This window comes from Branchiostoma lanceolatum, chromosome 9 (genome assembly GCF_035083965.1).
Source record: "Branchiostoma lanceolatum isolate klBraLanc5 chromosome 9, klBraLanc5.hap2, whole genome shotgun sequence".
Lineage (NCBI taxonomy): Eukaryota > Metazoa > Chordata > Leptocardii > Amphioxiformes > Branchiostomatidae > Branchiostoma > Branchiostoma lanceolatum.
The window spans coordinates 15,438,533-15,455,610 of NC_089730.1; the positions used below are offsets into that span (position 1 = coordinate 15,438,533).

At 40.8% G+C, this 17,078-nt stretch overlaps 1 protein-coding gene across 5 annotated transcripts; it reads left to right on the forward strand.

Annotated features, from left to right (window-relative positions):
- Positions 1–4,066: 4,066 nt before the first annotated feature.
- LOC136442079 (uncharacterized) lies at positions 4,067–16,857 on the forward strand. 5 transcript variants are annotated; one of them, XM_066438698.1, is made up of 6 exons: positions 4,067–4,250; positions 10,560–10,913; positions 11,448–11,955; positions 13,047–13,106; positions 13,925–13,999; positions 15,099–16,857. In XM_066438698.1, exons 3-6 carry the CDS (start codon positions 11,537–11,539, stop codon positions 16,204–16,206), a joined length of 1,662 nt encoding a protein of 553 aa, XP_066294795.1. In that variant the 5' UTR covers positions 4,067–4,250; positions 10,560–10,913; positions 11,448–11,536; the 3' UTR covers positions 16,207–16,857. The 5 variants fall into 5 exon arrangements, with proteins under 5 accessions (XP_066294795.1, XP_066294793.1, XP_066294797.1 ...); XM_066438696.1 differs by having other exon boundaries at positions 10,560–10,905; XM_066438697.1 differs by lacking the exon at positions 4,067–4,250 and adding an exon at positions 7,295–7,387 and having other exon boundaries at positions 10,560–10,905.
- The last annotated feature ends 221 nt before the right edge of the window (positions 16,858–17,078 follow it).

Below are 17,078 nucleotides of genomic sequence, written 5' to 3' on the forward strand. Positions count from 1 at the left end.
TGTTTTCAATTTCTTTTTTAACTAATGTCACTAACTAGATATCAATTATAAATGTTATGGTTTGTACCAATAGTATAGTTTGATTTCTGATGATGTGTACTGTAAATCACTTTAATATAGCGGCAGGAAAATATAGCGGTTGAGGGAAAATGAAATAGGTCACACCACTTAATTTTAACGGTGGGAACAAATATAATTGTCTGAAATATTAGTGATCAAATATTTGCGATGATGAAATTTTAGCTGTTGAGTAGTGACTGTTAAATCAGCTAAAATTAAGTTACAGTTAACAAATCAAGAATTACAATATGTTTACCAATTATTAACAGGTAGCTGCAGTGCAACATAGACGTTGTTTTAGACCAGTCCATTCTAAACTTTGCTCAAAATCATTTTACACATATTGTTGAATGCCAGTAAAAGTAAAGTTACAACATTTTTTGGTTTGCTTATACAAATTCCAAAACACAAGGTATAATGTAAGCAAGGCCTCAAAGTGATATTCTTCAAGAAAAACATGAACACCCCTACAAGTCAAAGTAGTATGAGCCACCTCTTCCCAGCCTTGTGAAGGACAATTGTTCACCTTCATTCCACCTTCGGGACAACTGACTGTATCCAGCCCTAAAAGGTGAGCTGTTTTTTCTTTTGTTTACCAATACGAAAAGGATGCATCAGGGTGGTATTTTGATACAATACACAATGTTTGTGTTGTTTTTTATTGTTTAGCAGTGACCAGAAGTATCTTTTGTAACTGAGTGGTTAGGGTGCATAGGGTTACGTAAGCAGCACACTTACCTGGGTTTGAAATTAAGGAAATTTGCTCTATATATACTTGATGGTAATTACATGTCAAAATATCAAACTTGAAATGCTGACGACGGTTGCCCACTTGAGTGCCGACACTTGTATACAAATATATTCAGCTACTTATATACATGTAACTTTGTACGTGTATTACATTTATGTACGTGAACGCGTTTTTACAGTATTCAAAATCGTCACGGCTACAAATGGAATTCTCTGAACTTTCTTCAGCTACATTTGCATTTACCATGAAACACCAAGCATACATGTATACACAATAATTGCTGCACAGTATGAAATCTAACATTAACCACCTGTATAAACATGGGCTTTATCCATCTTAGATTAGTAACATTACAACTGTTTGACACGACTATTTGTTCAGTTTTTGATAACCCCAAAGTTTACTGTGCGACAAACTAAAGAGAGACAGAGAGGCCAGAGAAAAAGAGTTTATGTATCAATAAAGTGTGACCGTTCTAAAACTTCTAATCTAGAACCACATATCCTCTGTAATTATGGTAAAAAAAATCTTTGTAAGATACAGGGCTTTCTGTCCTATTCAATTATTCATACCGCCGGTAGTAAGATTCTATAGAGTTTTTGTGTTTAAACAATGCCCCGGATGACATGGACATAATGCAACCTTTACTTAACCTTTTGTCACAATAATCCGGCGGAACAATTACAGTTAGGCACCTCACATATTAGGGACGTCAAAATGTTTGTATAGTCACTTAATTCATATAAGATACAGTCGTGTTTTCATTCTTAGTGGCAATCATTGCTGGAACATATTATGTAGTAAAAGTGTTTTTACCCCTTCCCACCGATGAGATTGTAATGTTGTATAACCGTCAACACCCCAATATTTCTTGCGACTAAAATGACTAAGCGGGTTACAAACGGACCCCATCATGGTTTTCTCAGTAAATATAATTTTTAAACATATTTTTCGATGATCATTGTACAAACATTGCTTTGTCCGTAAAACAGATTAGGAGAGGTTGTAGTAGATGTTTACTGACAAAGTCACGGAAGGGATTTTTTGGATAGAAAAATGTTCAAATGGCCCTTCAAAATACACGCCTTTGGTCCAAACGGACCCCGTTGTGGTGTTTGAGGGTTACGTGTGAAATTTAAAGTTGTACCGCTGCTCTAGTAGCTCAGAACCATGTAACAAGGTGATATTTAGACAGTTAACACTACTTCAGATGTACTAATCATTAACAATACACGTTTCAAAAAGGTAAAAACGATAGATCATTCACACATTGTGAAGCTGTCGCCGGCAGCCTACGGGTACGTGCAAAACACAAATGAAGAAAATGGCAGGTTTAATTCGACCAAGGCCATTTAATCAAATACTTGTCCAAACTGTCTCAGAAAGTGTCACCGATGACAGTTATAACGATCTCAAGGCTAGTGAAATGTTTGACCAATTTATCAATGACATGTTAAGTTTCCTAAAACGTCAATATAGTCACGAAAGGTACATTGATATTGACAGATGAAACTTGTATTTATGGATGGATGCATGCTATGGTCTTGATTTTTTTGTGGCAGAAAAAGATAATTATTTGACATTGTCCGCTGCGAAAATAAGTTCACATCTACTGCGACATTCATTCAATCGATAACCACACCTCAAGTGCTTGTGTAGAAAATTTCAAATTCTCACTTAAATGTAAAACACGTTCTTCTACTGTCAGAATGACTTTCCTCTTAAACTACGCTTTTCACGGTAGAGTGAAGTGTCAACGGCCAAGTTTTTTTCACGTCAAGTACTGCTGTTGCAGTACAATTGAAATAACTTACATGTTTCAGTGTCGTTTCGACGCCTTTGACCATTTAGGTCAAGACTTGACTGCTTTGGCGTGGTAAGTTTTGAGGGGCCAGCTCTTCACATATAAGCAGCCCTTATTTCTATTATACAAGCCTATCTTTATAAAAGGTTCAAAAGGGGGCTCAAGTACGTACACTTTGTTCCCTGCACTTCACAAGCGTTGCTTTAGGGGAAAGATTCAACTTCAGTTTTGAAGCACAGTAACATGTTTCTACTTCAATGCCTTTTAGAATTGCAAGATGTCAGTGAACGTTTCAGAGGCCACTTTTATTTAGAGACACACCCACAGAGAATGATTTGTATTTAGACAAAGTTATGTATCTGCTCTTGTCATTCATATGAAAACAAAAACGCAGAGACCTTACGCCAGAGAAGTCCAAGGTGAGTCACACTGTCGTCTGAAAAGTAGCGAATCATGTGATGATATGAAAACGATTTTCATTTTGGGTACCTTGGGTACAACGCATTTTTTTCAATTCTTTGTCGGCTTTGCTGTTACTATGGTAGCAGTAGTAGGCATGGGTACATTCTACATTGGTTGGATAGAATCAACAATCGTTCAAATCGGGCTGTCTTGTCTATTCATGGAAAGGATTATTTGGAGGCTAAGCAACTAGCAATTGGATGTTGATTAAAGGCCCTGATACAATTTCACCCAACAAGTAATTATCACGTCCTAATAGAATGTACCGGGGCCAAATTAGTCTGGGACACAAGAAATGCATTGGCCCTGGGGATGTTGATTTTAGCAAGAACCTCCTTGATTTTAGTGATAGATTTTCTGGTTTGCATATCTACGATATCCTATATTTCAATGTAATAAAACAATTGTCTTACGTTCAATGAAATATATTATTTGGAGGCACGTAAAGAAAAAATCTACAAGACATTGATTTTGCATTGTACATAATATTGATGTTGGTGTCATAGTGTGGGAGGGCAACTTGTAAATGTGCGCATGCGCCTGTTTTGCCCTCCTTTTACGTTGTGATGCATTCAAATATAAAAAACACACCTATATCTCCATTTTTCATGGGTATAATAAACAAATACAGTATACTGCATTGGGACGTTTGGATTCGGACAGCCTTTGATACCGGAACAACATACTATTATTATTAACTTCGTGGATTACAGTGCAAAGGGACTAGTGTGTATGAGCAATAAAATCATAAAATCAGCATGTACTGTGCTGATTTCGGTTCCGGTTTTTATTAATGTTTAGGGCATTTTCACCCTGGGGCATAGTTAAGATGGAATAATGGGTAGTAAAGTTTCAATTAAAGACAGGAATCAGTTGCATTGTCGACAAGACGTGCGCAACATTAGCCACGCCCACAGTAATTAACGAGGCTATTTACATAACGATTATGGTTGACCCGTGTTATTATCTTTTGTTACGCAAGCCTCTATAGACATTTGGAAGTCAGTTCGGCCACCAGTCGCTACCAGAGAGAGTTGGACATACATGCAAGCTTTCTGTATACGAAATCTTTGAATCCATTCCAAGAACTCAAGGAGTTTTACAAGGACTTGAATCTTATATTCACGTTGTTACTGAGACGCACATTTAGGAGGACCTCGGAATCATGTGAAGGTGGGTTGTTTTCTATACATGTATTATTTGTGATCATGGTGTACAAACAACAGTTAGACAAATACACCTGTAGGATGGAAGCTTGATGACACCTATCTCGGGTAGAAAGTAAAGGTAAGACGCTGAATTGTCTTGGTTAAAGAGATACTGAACTTGTATTATACCAAAGAGGTTAAATTTTGGTTATACTCATGGCTAAATTGCCGACTTATACATTATTCTCCGTGCATAGATTTGACTTAGTGAACAAACTCAACACTGTGGCGTTGGCTCGTCAGTTCGTTGTACAACGGCAACGCGATTTGAAAGATGAGATAGCCTCCAACAGGCGTTTTAGGTTACTCAGTGATGGGACGTCATGTGGTTCACGTTGGTACGATATGAGGCAAGGGAGCGAGCCTAATAACTTAGCTTCTCCTAGAGGCTTTGGTTGGGTTTACACACGCGTTTCCAAGTACACTCGGAGCACACTCGGAGTGTGCTTGGAAATGCGTGCGTAAACCCTGTCTTATGCTAGGGTCACATTTTCTAACCGGGGCCCGGCCGGGCTGTTTGCGGAAACGAAAAATCAAAGTGTATGTCAATAAATTTGCACAGGCTATGCTCTTAGATATTTTTGGGTACGTTTTGTGTTTTTGTTGTCTTTTGTATCATACTTTTCGTTCACAAAGACTGCCCGGCTGGGCCCCGGATTGGAAATGTGACCAAAGCATTAGCAGGGGTTAACAGATAGTATATGGTGCCTACAGCTGAATGGAGGTCGGCACTTTGAAGATCTTGTGTGGTGCGGCAAACTGTCCACCCGTCATACTAGGTAAAACAGGTAAATGATATGCCGGTACATAGTTGACCCCACGGGGGTAACTGTACGTTCATTGGTCCGGGGTAACTCCTCATGATGGACAATTATTCCGTCTACTATATTGTCCCAAAATGGAGTCTGGTCCTTCATTTGCAGTGTATCATTCATGTCGGTTTTATAACTAAATGGGTCGGTTTAGGTTTATCCCTAATGGGTAGTCTAGATAGATCAAGACATCTTTGCCAACTAAAAAGAACATTTTAGAATCGACAACTAAACACTAATTACGAAACGCACTGTAGCAGTATGTAATCTCTGTAATATTTCATTGCAACATATTTTCGCGTGTTAAAGATATGTGTGTTTGGTGTAAACAGCATAAAGTCGAAAAGCTGTGAATGGATCTTCATGATATTTAGTAGGTGGGGGGGTATCGGAGAAATAAAGGTCACGGTCGACCTCCTTGTGGCTTCCTACGGTACTGCAGCGAGCTGTGTATGTTAACGTATTTGTATGTGCAGCATAACTCGATCGTCTAGACCTATTCTAAGCTTGAAATGTAGACCCTGATATTTTCCTAAGTCGTGCTAGGCCTCTAATCATTTGAAAGTACGCATGCCTTAACTGGCCTTAGCTGTCAAAAAACACCATAAGAAAAGCTCCCCACACCCGGACACACATCAGTAGCTTTACATAGACTGATGCAGGTTTAAGGTATGCGTGTTCAAAAGACCGCTGCAGTATTGTGGGGTTGAGGTGGCTGTAGTGCTTTGTTGGCATGTTGTTCCACAGGGTTTGAGACATTCTTCATTTGTTCCACGGTGCCTAGAGCAGCAACCAAGTGTGATATTATTGGTGGGGTGGTGTGTTTTGTGTCCCATTCGGGGCACGAACTGTCCAAACAAATGCTAACCAAGGTCCCACGGGAAAAACAAGACATCTAACGTTATGTGCACACATGTTCACACTACATTTATCAAGTGTTTCGTGCATTAAGTGGCGACAAACAGACGGGTAAAACAAGACTCTTCCCTTCATTTGTCTGTAGTTGTACTATGTTGTTTTTAGCTTATCTATGTTATTCTTCGATCACATTTTCCCGAGTCATAAGTTGGTTACCCGCAGACGGATTGCCCTATCTTAAGCCCCCCTCTCACTGGACCGCGGCACGCTGGCGGCGTCGCTGCGCCCGATCGAATTGACAAAGCACTCAACGAATTTCATGGACAAAAAACTAATTTTGTTAAGCTTTGTGTATTTTGTTGTCTTTTTGGTCATACTTGTACGTTTTGAATGATATTCCCATTATAAAGTCAAGGGTAACACAAATCCAGTTTAGGACGCAGCCATGCCACCATCGTGCCGCGGGTCCAGTGAGAGGGGGGCTTAAAGGATCTACCGCGTCCTTTTACCGTGAAAAGAGAAATAATTGTCTGATGAAGTAAAAGATGAATCTTTTCTTTTTAACAATTTGCAGACTCGAAAACATGTTGTTACCTGTTAGTCAGACAACAAACGAATGGGAAAGAATACAACAAAAAGTGGTAGTTAAACCCACGCGGGAGGTATAAAACGTGCAATTAGATTTTTCCTGGTGAACGATCTCTTTCTAAATGCGCTAATCCCTGGTCAACATTTCGTCTGTCTATCCTAGTCGGAATCTGAAAGAGCAGCTTTGTATGACTCCTAAAAGATTAAACATAGACTGTTAAAGCGTTGCGTTTGATGCGTTCAGCTTATATTAACATTTCAACATAGATGTACAATCCGAGGGACGTCCCTAACCGAAGCTAGGTATTCATCTTCACCTGAGTGTCTTGAGGAAATTCGTGGTGTCTTTTCCAAGGGCACAACGTCAGGGCATGACCAAAGTGCATGATCTATGCTAGCGGAAGTTGACAGAAAGTCACAAGGCTTTTAAAACAAATGTTGTCAGCGTCAAGGCTGTTAGAAGGATTCTTCTGTGTTTTGTATACTTCTTGTCACATTGTTGCTTGCCTTTACCGCTAACAGTAGACAATTAGTAGATAGCGTGGATGCTGTTATCTGAGCTTTCCTGCCCGTGACCTTGTAAATGCGATTAGGCTGGGCACAAAAATCAAATTGGAGTCAAGTTTCCCCTTTTCTGGTATGTAAACCCCTGTTCTGAAAGCGGGCCTTTTAACATGACAGTAAACAATGGACGATCGCATGTCTGGTGCCGAGGTCGCCTTGTAAGAAAACAAGCCGGCCTAGCTAGGAGATGTCACAGTTACCTGGCGACGGCACATGCAGGTGTGGTAGGTAGTGAGCACACACCTGGGTTGGGACAGGGACGCTTCTCCCGGAGTCACAGGTGAGTAAGTAGGTATGCTGTCATCGAGATAGTGAAGATACTGGTATCAGTTATCCAGTAGGTGTGATGTGTATCTAGTTCGGGACTCAAGATATCACCTGATACGTCTGAACACATGTATTATTTCGTCTTAAGGAAGCTAAGCAGGTGTGAGGGCCGAAGCATGTTGCTTCTTAAGCCTTGTTTGTAAGTAAGCGCTGCTATCGCTACTAATGTAGGAAACTTTATTCGGCTAAGGAGCAGACTTGTTGGACGATCGGTGCATTTGGAAGCTAGAACGTCACTGTATGTCATATTCTACGAACATCTAGTACTTTTCGGGGATATAATTGTTCAATTTGTACTGTCGTACGTGTAGTATAAAACGTATGACTTGTATAAACTATACATATGCGAGTAAATGTCCACTGGTCGTATAATCTGTTGCCTCTAACGTCCGAGCAAGTTGGGGTAATTTGTGTTTTTAGACGGTGCAGATCTATTTGTCTTCATCTGTTTTGAAAAAAGTGGGCACAACGCAGAGGAACCAGAGGACACTTAATCAAATTTCGAAATTTCACGAAATGGCTGATTCTTTAGCTTTTAAAAGTACTTAACGTTAGACAACAGATTATGTTTCTCATCTTAAAACTTAACCTATTCTTGACTTTTGTTGATCTTTTAACATTTAATGTTTGACCAAATAACCCGTCTATACTATGAATGTCCTTGGTTTGACTAGAGTTTAATTTTGCAACAGAATAGTCTACTTGCTGCCGTATTTACTATGATTCATTTTAAAAGTTTTCTACACTTCCTTTCATGGTGAACTTAATAGGATTTAGAAATCATTACATCCGTGGAGGGATCAATATTAATTCTACATCCGTAAACGCGACTAAATGTCGCCGTAGGCTATTAAGCCATTACTGCCCACCTGTCGTTTCATGGCAACTGATGCACACTAGCTTTTAGCGGTCTTTAATGGCTTGACTCTGGAGAATTGTTCTTGTACCGCGCGATGTAAAATGCAAATATATATATGATTTACTCTATGGTATATTTACATAATCCTCTACTAAGTTCTAGTCTCTAAGCTATACTAGAAATGTGTACTGATTGATACGGAATTACTCACTAGGGGACAAACATTTGATGAAGGAAGTACAGCAAATGACTAAAATTCAATGTTGAACGGTGAACGTCAGGACAAGCACACAATCGCTACTTTGTAACTGCGCACCCTATTTAGGACATGTTGATTTGATTATATGGATGACATCCTCTGGGAACCCCAAAACTGATGCGAGCATGGGAAAAAAAGGTTTAGCAAAAAGTTGCCTTTATTATGAAATCTAAGTCACCATGAAGGTTAAATGAATGACTAAACACACTATGGTATACCAAACAATAGATTTTCCATTTTTATTATTTCACATATTTTTTTTTGCTTTGGTATGCTACAAAATTAGTATTCGCTTTCCGACATCTTTTTTTTTTCAATTTGCTCATTTTGCAGCTACTATGTACGATTTGAAGTATGGTCCAAAAACTTTGTTGTTGAAAACAGACAAAATTGGCCTTATGATGGCGCGTGGATATCGACAACATAGCCTTACGATGGCCACAAACTTACTAGTATCATATCTTTTGTAGTTTTCGGAGCGTGGGCCTTCTTTTCGCTCGCATTGTATTATATCTGACAGTTCCATTCATATTCAAACCTTTATTCTAAGTGCACTATAAAAAGGTCTGTTTGCTATGAACGGGTGGATCTCTGTAACTTAAGTATCATTTGTTTTGCATGCGTGTCCATCCGTACAGTTTATTGTTACCTGCATAAACAGTGTTTGTAATAGATACCCTTGTCGCCAATTAAGGAGATATACACATGTATCAGGGCTCCATATTTTATGCCAAATTTTCTGAGCAAACATTCTGAAAATAGGAAAAATTTTAATGACAAATTATGTTTATCAAAGATTATTATTTTCATTATTGGGTTATATCGAATGTGTGTGTGTGTGTGTGTGTGTGTGTATGTGTGTGTGTGCGTGTGCGTGTGCGTGTGTGTGTGTGTGTGTGTGTGTGTGTGTGTGTGTGTGTGTGTGTGTGTGTGTGTGTGTGTGTGTAACTCGAGAATTGACAGGTTGGGTTGTCTGGATATTTGGAATGTTGGTAGGTCTTGTGCAGACGAGGGGGGGGCTATGTCTAGTGGTTATTACTGCATTGGCTTTCGTGGGGGTACGTAGGGGTAGGTTAAGAGAGTTTGGAAATTGTCTACAGAAGCCTATTATATTTAAAAGTGAAGCGGTCGAACCTCAGACTGAGGACGAAGCTTGACCCTTTTTCGTTACCTAGTAATTCAATGCGGCTTCGCTACGGTTGGCGTTTTTGGCCAAGCACACAGGGTCACCACTACTCTTCTCGGTAAGTGTGTTGGGTTCTTTTACATGCAAAGGTTTGACGCTTGAGGCCAACACCTGAAGCTCCCTCATACGAGGGGCCGCCGGCTTTACCTCACCATCCGAAATGACGAATGCAATCCCTTACAACATGTCCGAGCTCAGGCGGACCCTAGAATTGGACTCCGGTCCACGGATCCACGGAATTTTCCCATTAGATACCTATGCGATATCATTTACTAATCATAGCAAATCCAGAGCTTTAAAAGAAAAGAAAAAAATCCAGAACGTTGACTATCTCTAATCAGTGATAATAAGTGGTAATGATGACAAGTTATATTACTCCTATTACACCATAGGCGGTATACCAACAGGTACGACAATATAACCTCCGGGTGTAACAGGTGAAGTAGTCCCCACGTAGTTTATCCCAAAGAAGAGGTAGGCATACTTAAAAGTTAAGCCTGGCGATCTGTAGGCAAATACGCATGATCGTTTGTTGACAGCCAAACAATTGACGTTGTTGTTCTTTCCGCATTGACTTGCTTACTGCCTCTCGATGCTTATCTTAAAGGCGACCCTGAAAATCTCCAGCGTGACCCGAGAGAGATCGTTATCTCCGTAATTACAGTTCGTCGTTATAGCTCAAGTCAGGTTGCTTCCGTAGTTATGAGAGTAGTTAACTGCCGTGCCCTACTACTAGGGTTCGTCGCAGCTGTGACTGTTTCTGTTGTAAGTCTAACCGCCACTGTTTCCTTCCTAACTGCCACTGTTTCCTTTCTGACCAGGCGGGTCTAGTTTCACGACACGGTGCAGACTATCGTTAGAGACAATGCCGCGGACGTAAACAGCACACGAGCTTGGGACAGATCACTGGGTCGGTGGCACAAAGCTTGGGCAGTTTGGTGTCAGCAAAGGACCGTGGAGACAAAGGACGTTGGGCGATTCGTGTCAACAGTTTGCTACTACTCCCAAAGTTTGGTACACATTCGGGATAAGGAACATGGCATAAACAGCGCAAGAATGAGGGTTGCTACGGAGTAGTGTGTGCTGCCTTGGTGTAGGAATCAGTAGCCCGAGGGGGCATTCGTGTGTCTGGACAGTCTCCTTACCTGGAGTGTATTGACTCTTGTGGTAAGTACGTGAGTATCTATGTACTTTACGACTGACCGTTGTGTTAATAGTTTGCTGATCGTTGATTCACTAGGATTTAAAGACCTTGCGGCGACCAACTGGGCATGAGACCATAGCTCGGTCGTAATGTAAACAGGTAGGGCGCTAGGTGTGTATATGTTTGACGTTATGTATGTATGTAGGGTGGTTTATGTAATTTTATATCACGCCTGGCACCAAAGATATGCCCAAAAACAGTGATGCAGAAAAGTAGTAAGCAAGTGCTTAGTGAGTCACGGTCCGAATCAGGTCACAGTTTCATGTGTCTGTATCGCGTTTTGGAGAAACACTTTTAAGACTTAAAAAAAAAAGAAGATAAGATTTTGTCACCTTGGTTCTTTAGACAAGAAGAAGACGTCTTATTTACGCCTGTTATCCAGAATACGTCCAGACCTTTCTGAAATGTTTGTTTACGTCTTGGCGACAGGAGGATTGCTCAGTACACAAGCTATACGATTTTGATTGACAGGTAATTTACTACTTTCTCTCTCTCTCTCACCTAGCTACAACCAAGATGGCGACGGGCTAATTTCCTAGGATGAATATACTGGACGGCACGGATTGTTAGACATTGAAAACGTTGTTAAAGACTATGGCTGCAGGCTCTGACACGGAAGGGCCTCAAGTCGTCACGAAACCGTCCCGAGACGTCTTCGAAAGCGAACTTCTTCGGTTTTCCGACAATGACTCGTGTTTCTGTTCGAAGGGGTGTCAGAGAGAGAAGGTTCTGTCCGGGTGGAGCAGACCTTGTAGTCGCGCGAACGAATCAGAACTGGACTTGAAGAAGGGGAAGCGACTCGGGGATAACAGAAGACGCGCGAAGCAGCAGAGAAGGAATTCTAACGAAAGGGAGGACGATTTTACGTTCCGACATTACTACGACACGAGGAGGTACATAGAGGAGTACAGGTACTACCACGCACGGGGAGATGTGGGGAAGGAGCAGAAGAGCGTGGTGTTCGGAGTACACGTGGAGGATCCGTACTTCCCAAAACTACGAACCAGCGTCAGGTAAGATACAGACTAAAGAGACAATGTTTACCTGTATGGGTTATGCTATGGGCACATTTCCAAACTGTTTGCGAGGACGATAAATAAAACTTAACGTCAAGAAATATACACGGATTATGCTGATGATTATTTTTTTTAACGCTTTGAGTGTTTTATCATCTTTTATATCATATTTTTCGTTCCCGCAAACTGCTGCCCAGCCGGGCCCTGGCTCATGAATATGGCCATAACATAATTGGGGTTTCAAAAGAAAAGTTCTTGTCCTGGATTGAAATCAATTAAAGGGTTTGATGTTTACATTTTCCCACTTATTCTGCTTCAAAACTAAATTATTTTCCTCTTTTACTCGTTGATTTAAGCAAGACTACCTATTCCATACATCGCCATTATGTCTACATTTGTATTTCTTTTCATTCACACCGGAAAAGGCAGGACGGGGAACGCCCTTAATCGTATTTCTGAGATAATGTGGTTTAAAATGGCCGCTTTCAACAACAGTTGATTTGATTTGGAACGTGGGAAGTTTCATTAGTTGCTTCCCCTCCCAGAAAGCATAACGTACAAAGCTCAGTAAACAGCATACTAAGAGAAAACCAAGGAAGATTTCATTCTAATCGACACACAAGAAAACATTACTCGTATAAAACAAAAAGAAACATTTTGTGTCATGTATTCTAGAAAAGAATTGAAACAATAGGTTTTTTTTTGGAAAAAAAAGAGACTAAAGCATGTATTTCCACTTGTACCGTTAGGATAACTTAATTGTCCCCATTTTGGGTCAAATATCGTAGTAACGTGACAAAAAGGAAAACCGTAACTGGGTCGGGTCGATTATTCCATGCCCCGTTATGATTCATATGTTTAGATATGACCCTTCACTGTTTAACTATATCTGCTGATATGCCTTTTTTGCTTTTGCTAAAGCTAGAATACCTACACACTACAAATAACCACGGACTTTTATCAAATCCTGCATGCGGCCATTTAAGAGTTAAAAACTGTAATTTTCCTATTCAACTATAACCATTGCCTTTAAAAATACTTCTTGTGTGCCTGTCATTAACTCCGCAAAACTTGCATTGCATTTTCAGCCAATTGTTCTTCGATTTTAGCGAATTGACATCGTGGTTGCCAGGTTACCGCAGGTCTAGGTGAGGTTCTAAGCACGTCACGTAGGCTACAGTGCAAACTTTGAGGTGACGGCTTCTGGGTGGCTACGCTAACACCGCCGGTGGTGGATAAACTTACCTATGTCTACTGAAAAGGCTTTCCCACGGAGACAGTCTATATTGGTCTAGTTGGTTCCACTGTTTAAACACCAAATGGGAGGATTGTTGTTTTCACTCAAACAATTCGTGATTTGCAGTAGCGGTCCTGATTTCATTCAGAGCAGCACAAACATCCGGCCATTTTATTTTCAATTAATTTTCACTGTCTTATACAAACGAGACGTTCTTTCATGATTGGCACGTTGTTTGAAACGATGGGATTATAATATAGATTGTCATGTTGGGCAAGCCATTTCAACAGTTAACTAGTTGCCAGTGTTTTAGAGCATCTTTTCAGAACACCTGTCTCGCTAGATCAGATACACCAGGTGACTTTGGACCTATCTTTGCTAATAGCACTGTCTAAAGCTTTTTAAAGCAAATACAGCAAATTTAAGGTGCACCGAAATACACATGCAAAATCATCACAAAATCTGTGACATCGATTGAAATTGGTGACATCGATTGAACGATGATAAATCATCTTTTTGAAGCTGGTGGCACAGTCCAAGCTTTCTACACATTATTGATGAGTAGAAATCCCAAAATTGGTGAAGTCGATTGAATGGTGACAGATGTACTCGGGTTCAAAATTCTTTCCACACCTTGTTGTGAGACAGCTTTTCTGAAACGATGCTTTAAATACCCATATCTTTTGGTGATGTCTGTCTTGGGTCTAAGGTGTCAATCTTCGATTCCAGACGTATCTTCGAGAGGATGAACGTTGTTAACTCAGCACAAAGGCTGTCGAGCAACGTAAACCACGAAGACAACAGGTATTATTCATTCCAACATTTGATAAGCATATTGAATATTTCGTGTGAGTTCTTCGTGTGACGTATTTTGTTGCCCTGTGCGTTTATTTGTTCATATTTACCATTGGTAAATCTTATCATAAACAGTACATATTCTACGGAAATGGCGTCATGCATTTTCGGATGCTAGTTATGTTCTATGAACTTTTTTTCTTATAACGGATACCCTGACACTTGCAAATCTAGATATGTAGAGAAGATCAACTTCCACTGCATTACCAAAGAAAGGCACTAGGGGGTCCAAAATCTACTCATTCCGAGGTCCCATTAAGACCTACCCACAAACTAGTTGTTAAAACAATCCACCGTGGCATTCTCTAATTATCGTGTTGAGAAATGGACAGACACACGAACGCTATAGAAACATAACCTTCTTGGCGAAGGTAATAAGGGCAACCAAACGCAGAAAGATCTTAAAGTATCATTAAGTTAACATGTCGTTGTCATGGCAGCGGTACTTGAGGCTTCTAATCGTGATAGTTTAACAACAGATCACGTTACAAGGAAAACAGGACAACAATGTCACGGCCAGAGTCGGTTACACTTACGGTCCACGTTGGTTAAACGGTCTCGTTTAAAATTACCACACGGACAATGGACGCCCCATAGACTTGCTGTTTGTAAATATTTGCAATGGATACAACTTTGTCTTCAACTTAAATAGCACAAAGTACACATAATCACTCTCACTCTCGTTAAAAGCAACGTATCATGGCACTAGCACCCCTCTCACTGGACCCGCATAATGAATGAATGAATGAAGACCTTTATTGTACACACATACCCACTGCGTTCAGTACAGATCACAACAGAAAACGTCACAGTTTGCAAATACATATATATATATATACACAATGAAAAGCTAGCACTAGTCTAATGATTACGTTATTTTGGCCTCTTGAATATAAGCACAGGTGTGTTTTATGTCAATCAACTGTCCATTGTCACATGTATACCTCTTTTGTTCCTACCATGTGTATGCAATTAGCCTTCGGGTATGGACTTGCAAATAAACTTTATTATTCCTAACATATTGTTATGATGTTCCCGTCCTACACAGTGTGGTAGATAGAGGAGAGAGCTGTGTGGACGACTCTACAGATGACGAGACTATCCGCCTCCCCAACTCTCCCGGCGACAAGAAGAGCCCCGAGATAAACCTAGCCCCCGTGCGAGCAGATCTCAACCTGCCTCGGATCCTACCCTGCAAGACAGGGCAGTCAGACGACGAAGAAAACTCCAGTAACAAATCGAACAGAAGGAGGAACAAGAAGTCTAAGGACACGGCATACTACCAAAACTTGCCTAGGTTGGGTAGTCTCCCCATCCCTGTGTGTGTCACTCACAGACGCAGCGGTAAGGGGAAAGCCGCTAGAGGGCGCGTTTCGGGGCAATCCGACTCCACCAACAGTCATAGCACTGGTAGTGGAGACGCCGTGTCTTCAGTGGAAAGCTACAAGAGCGGAAATTCCTCCAATAATTCCGCGGGACAGTTTTCCAACGTGTCCATAGGAAACAACTGGATTCCAGACGGGAACCCCACAATGGTACACGGGAATTCAGCACTTGAGCTAAACACCGCTTCTAACAATAAGGACCCAGAAACGGCGTCAACTTACAGCCAGAGAGAGAGAGCGTCTTGGGAAAAGCGATCCTCCTTAGAACATCGTCAGAGGCCAGTAGAAAGATCTAAGACATTCACGGACGCGTCCCTTTACACAAAGGGTACTATCAAAATAAGCTATAGAGAGGAACCTTCCTACAAAGTGTGGAAAGACTTCACAGAATCCACGGCGTACAGAGACTATCTTGCCAAACTCTACAACCTGAACTCTAGCAGAATGAAACTTAAGACCGCTGGAGAAGCGACGGACGTAAAGAAACAGTTCCGGCTGTGTTCGGAGAACAACAAACCCAAGACCAGAGCGGAAAGACGGGTCTGTTGCGCGCGATGCGAGGAGAAGAAGAACAGTCCCGATCTCCAGACGAAACCGAGGGTTAGACCGAGGGTGCAGCTTGTGCTACAGTCAGGTTCTAAGGGTGACATCACCTCTATGCCGCCTCTTGTTAGACTGAACACCATGGTCCGGGGTTACCCTTATAGAACTGCCGAGCAGCATAGTCAGTACATGTCACAACTCACAGCTACACAGCAGAAGAGCACGTAGCGGAGACGAGCATTGGACACAAGACTTGCTTCAGTCCTCGGTACAAGACTACATATAAAGATCTAGATGTATAAATATTCTATCAAAATCAACATTGCAGCCAAGCACGTAAAAAACTATATTGCAACAACGAATAAAATTGCCCAAGAGTAAGATAAGATTCGCTGAATCAAAACAATTTTACTCAGTTTTAGAAAACTATATAAACTGTTGTTATTATTATACAAATGTGAGCAATTTTGGAGGAAACAGCATCTCTGTCCGTACGGAAAGCTATATTTTAAAGACAGAAACATTGTTTTGTTGTCAATCTGGCCTCTACACTGTAAACTATTGGCAAGGGTTCTGCTTAGGTAAGCACGCCCTCTGGCGAGACATATCTGAACAACAGCACTGACGCCATATGCGCTATGGTGTACACTTTGTTGCACAGAATTATGATGATCTGGCAGGTCAGTTTTAGTAAAGTAAATCAGATCGGTTCACGCGGAAGTATTACATTACATATGATCATTTCACTATCATCGACATCATGTGAAGGAAGAAGAGAGAAACATGTGTTTGTTCATGCCATCCAATAACTGCTTTTGATGACGGGTATCTATTACGAATATGTAATAGGAACATCAATAAATACGTACGTGATCACGACTTTTATCGTTTCTTATAGCATGCTACGTAGTGACCATAGATGCAAGGAGATACTTTCTTGGCTTAAAGGTGCCCTAAGCAATTTTGGGGGGTAAAACTGGAAATATTCTGCATAAAGTAATCTATATGAAATTGACATTTACTTCCCTATATTAGCACATTTGTATCATTATTTCACACTTTGGGCGTTTAAAAAGAGCACAGAAACAAGTCGCGAAAGA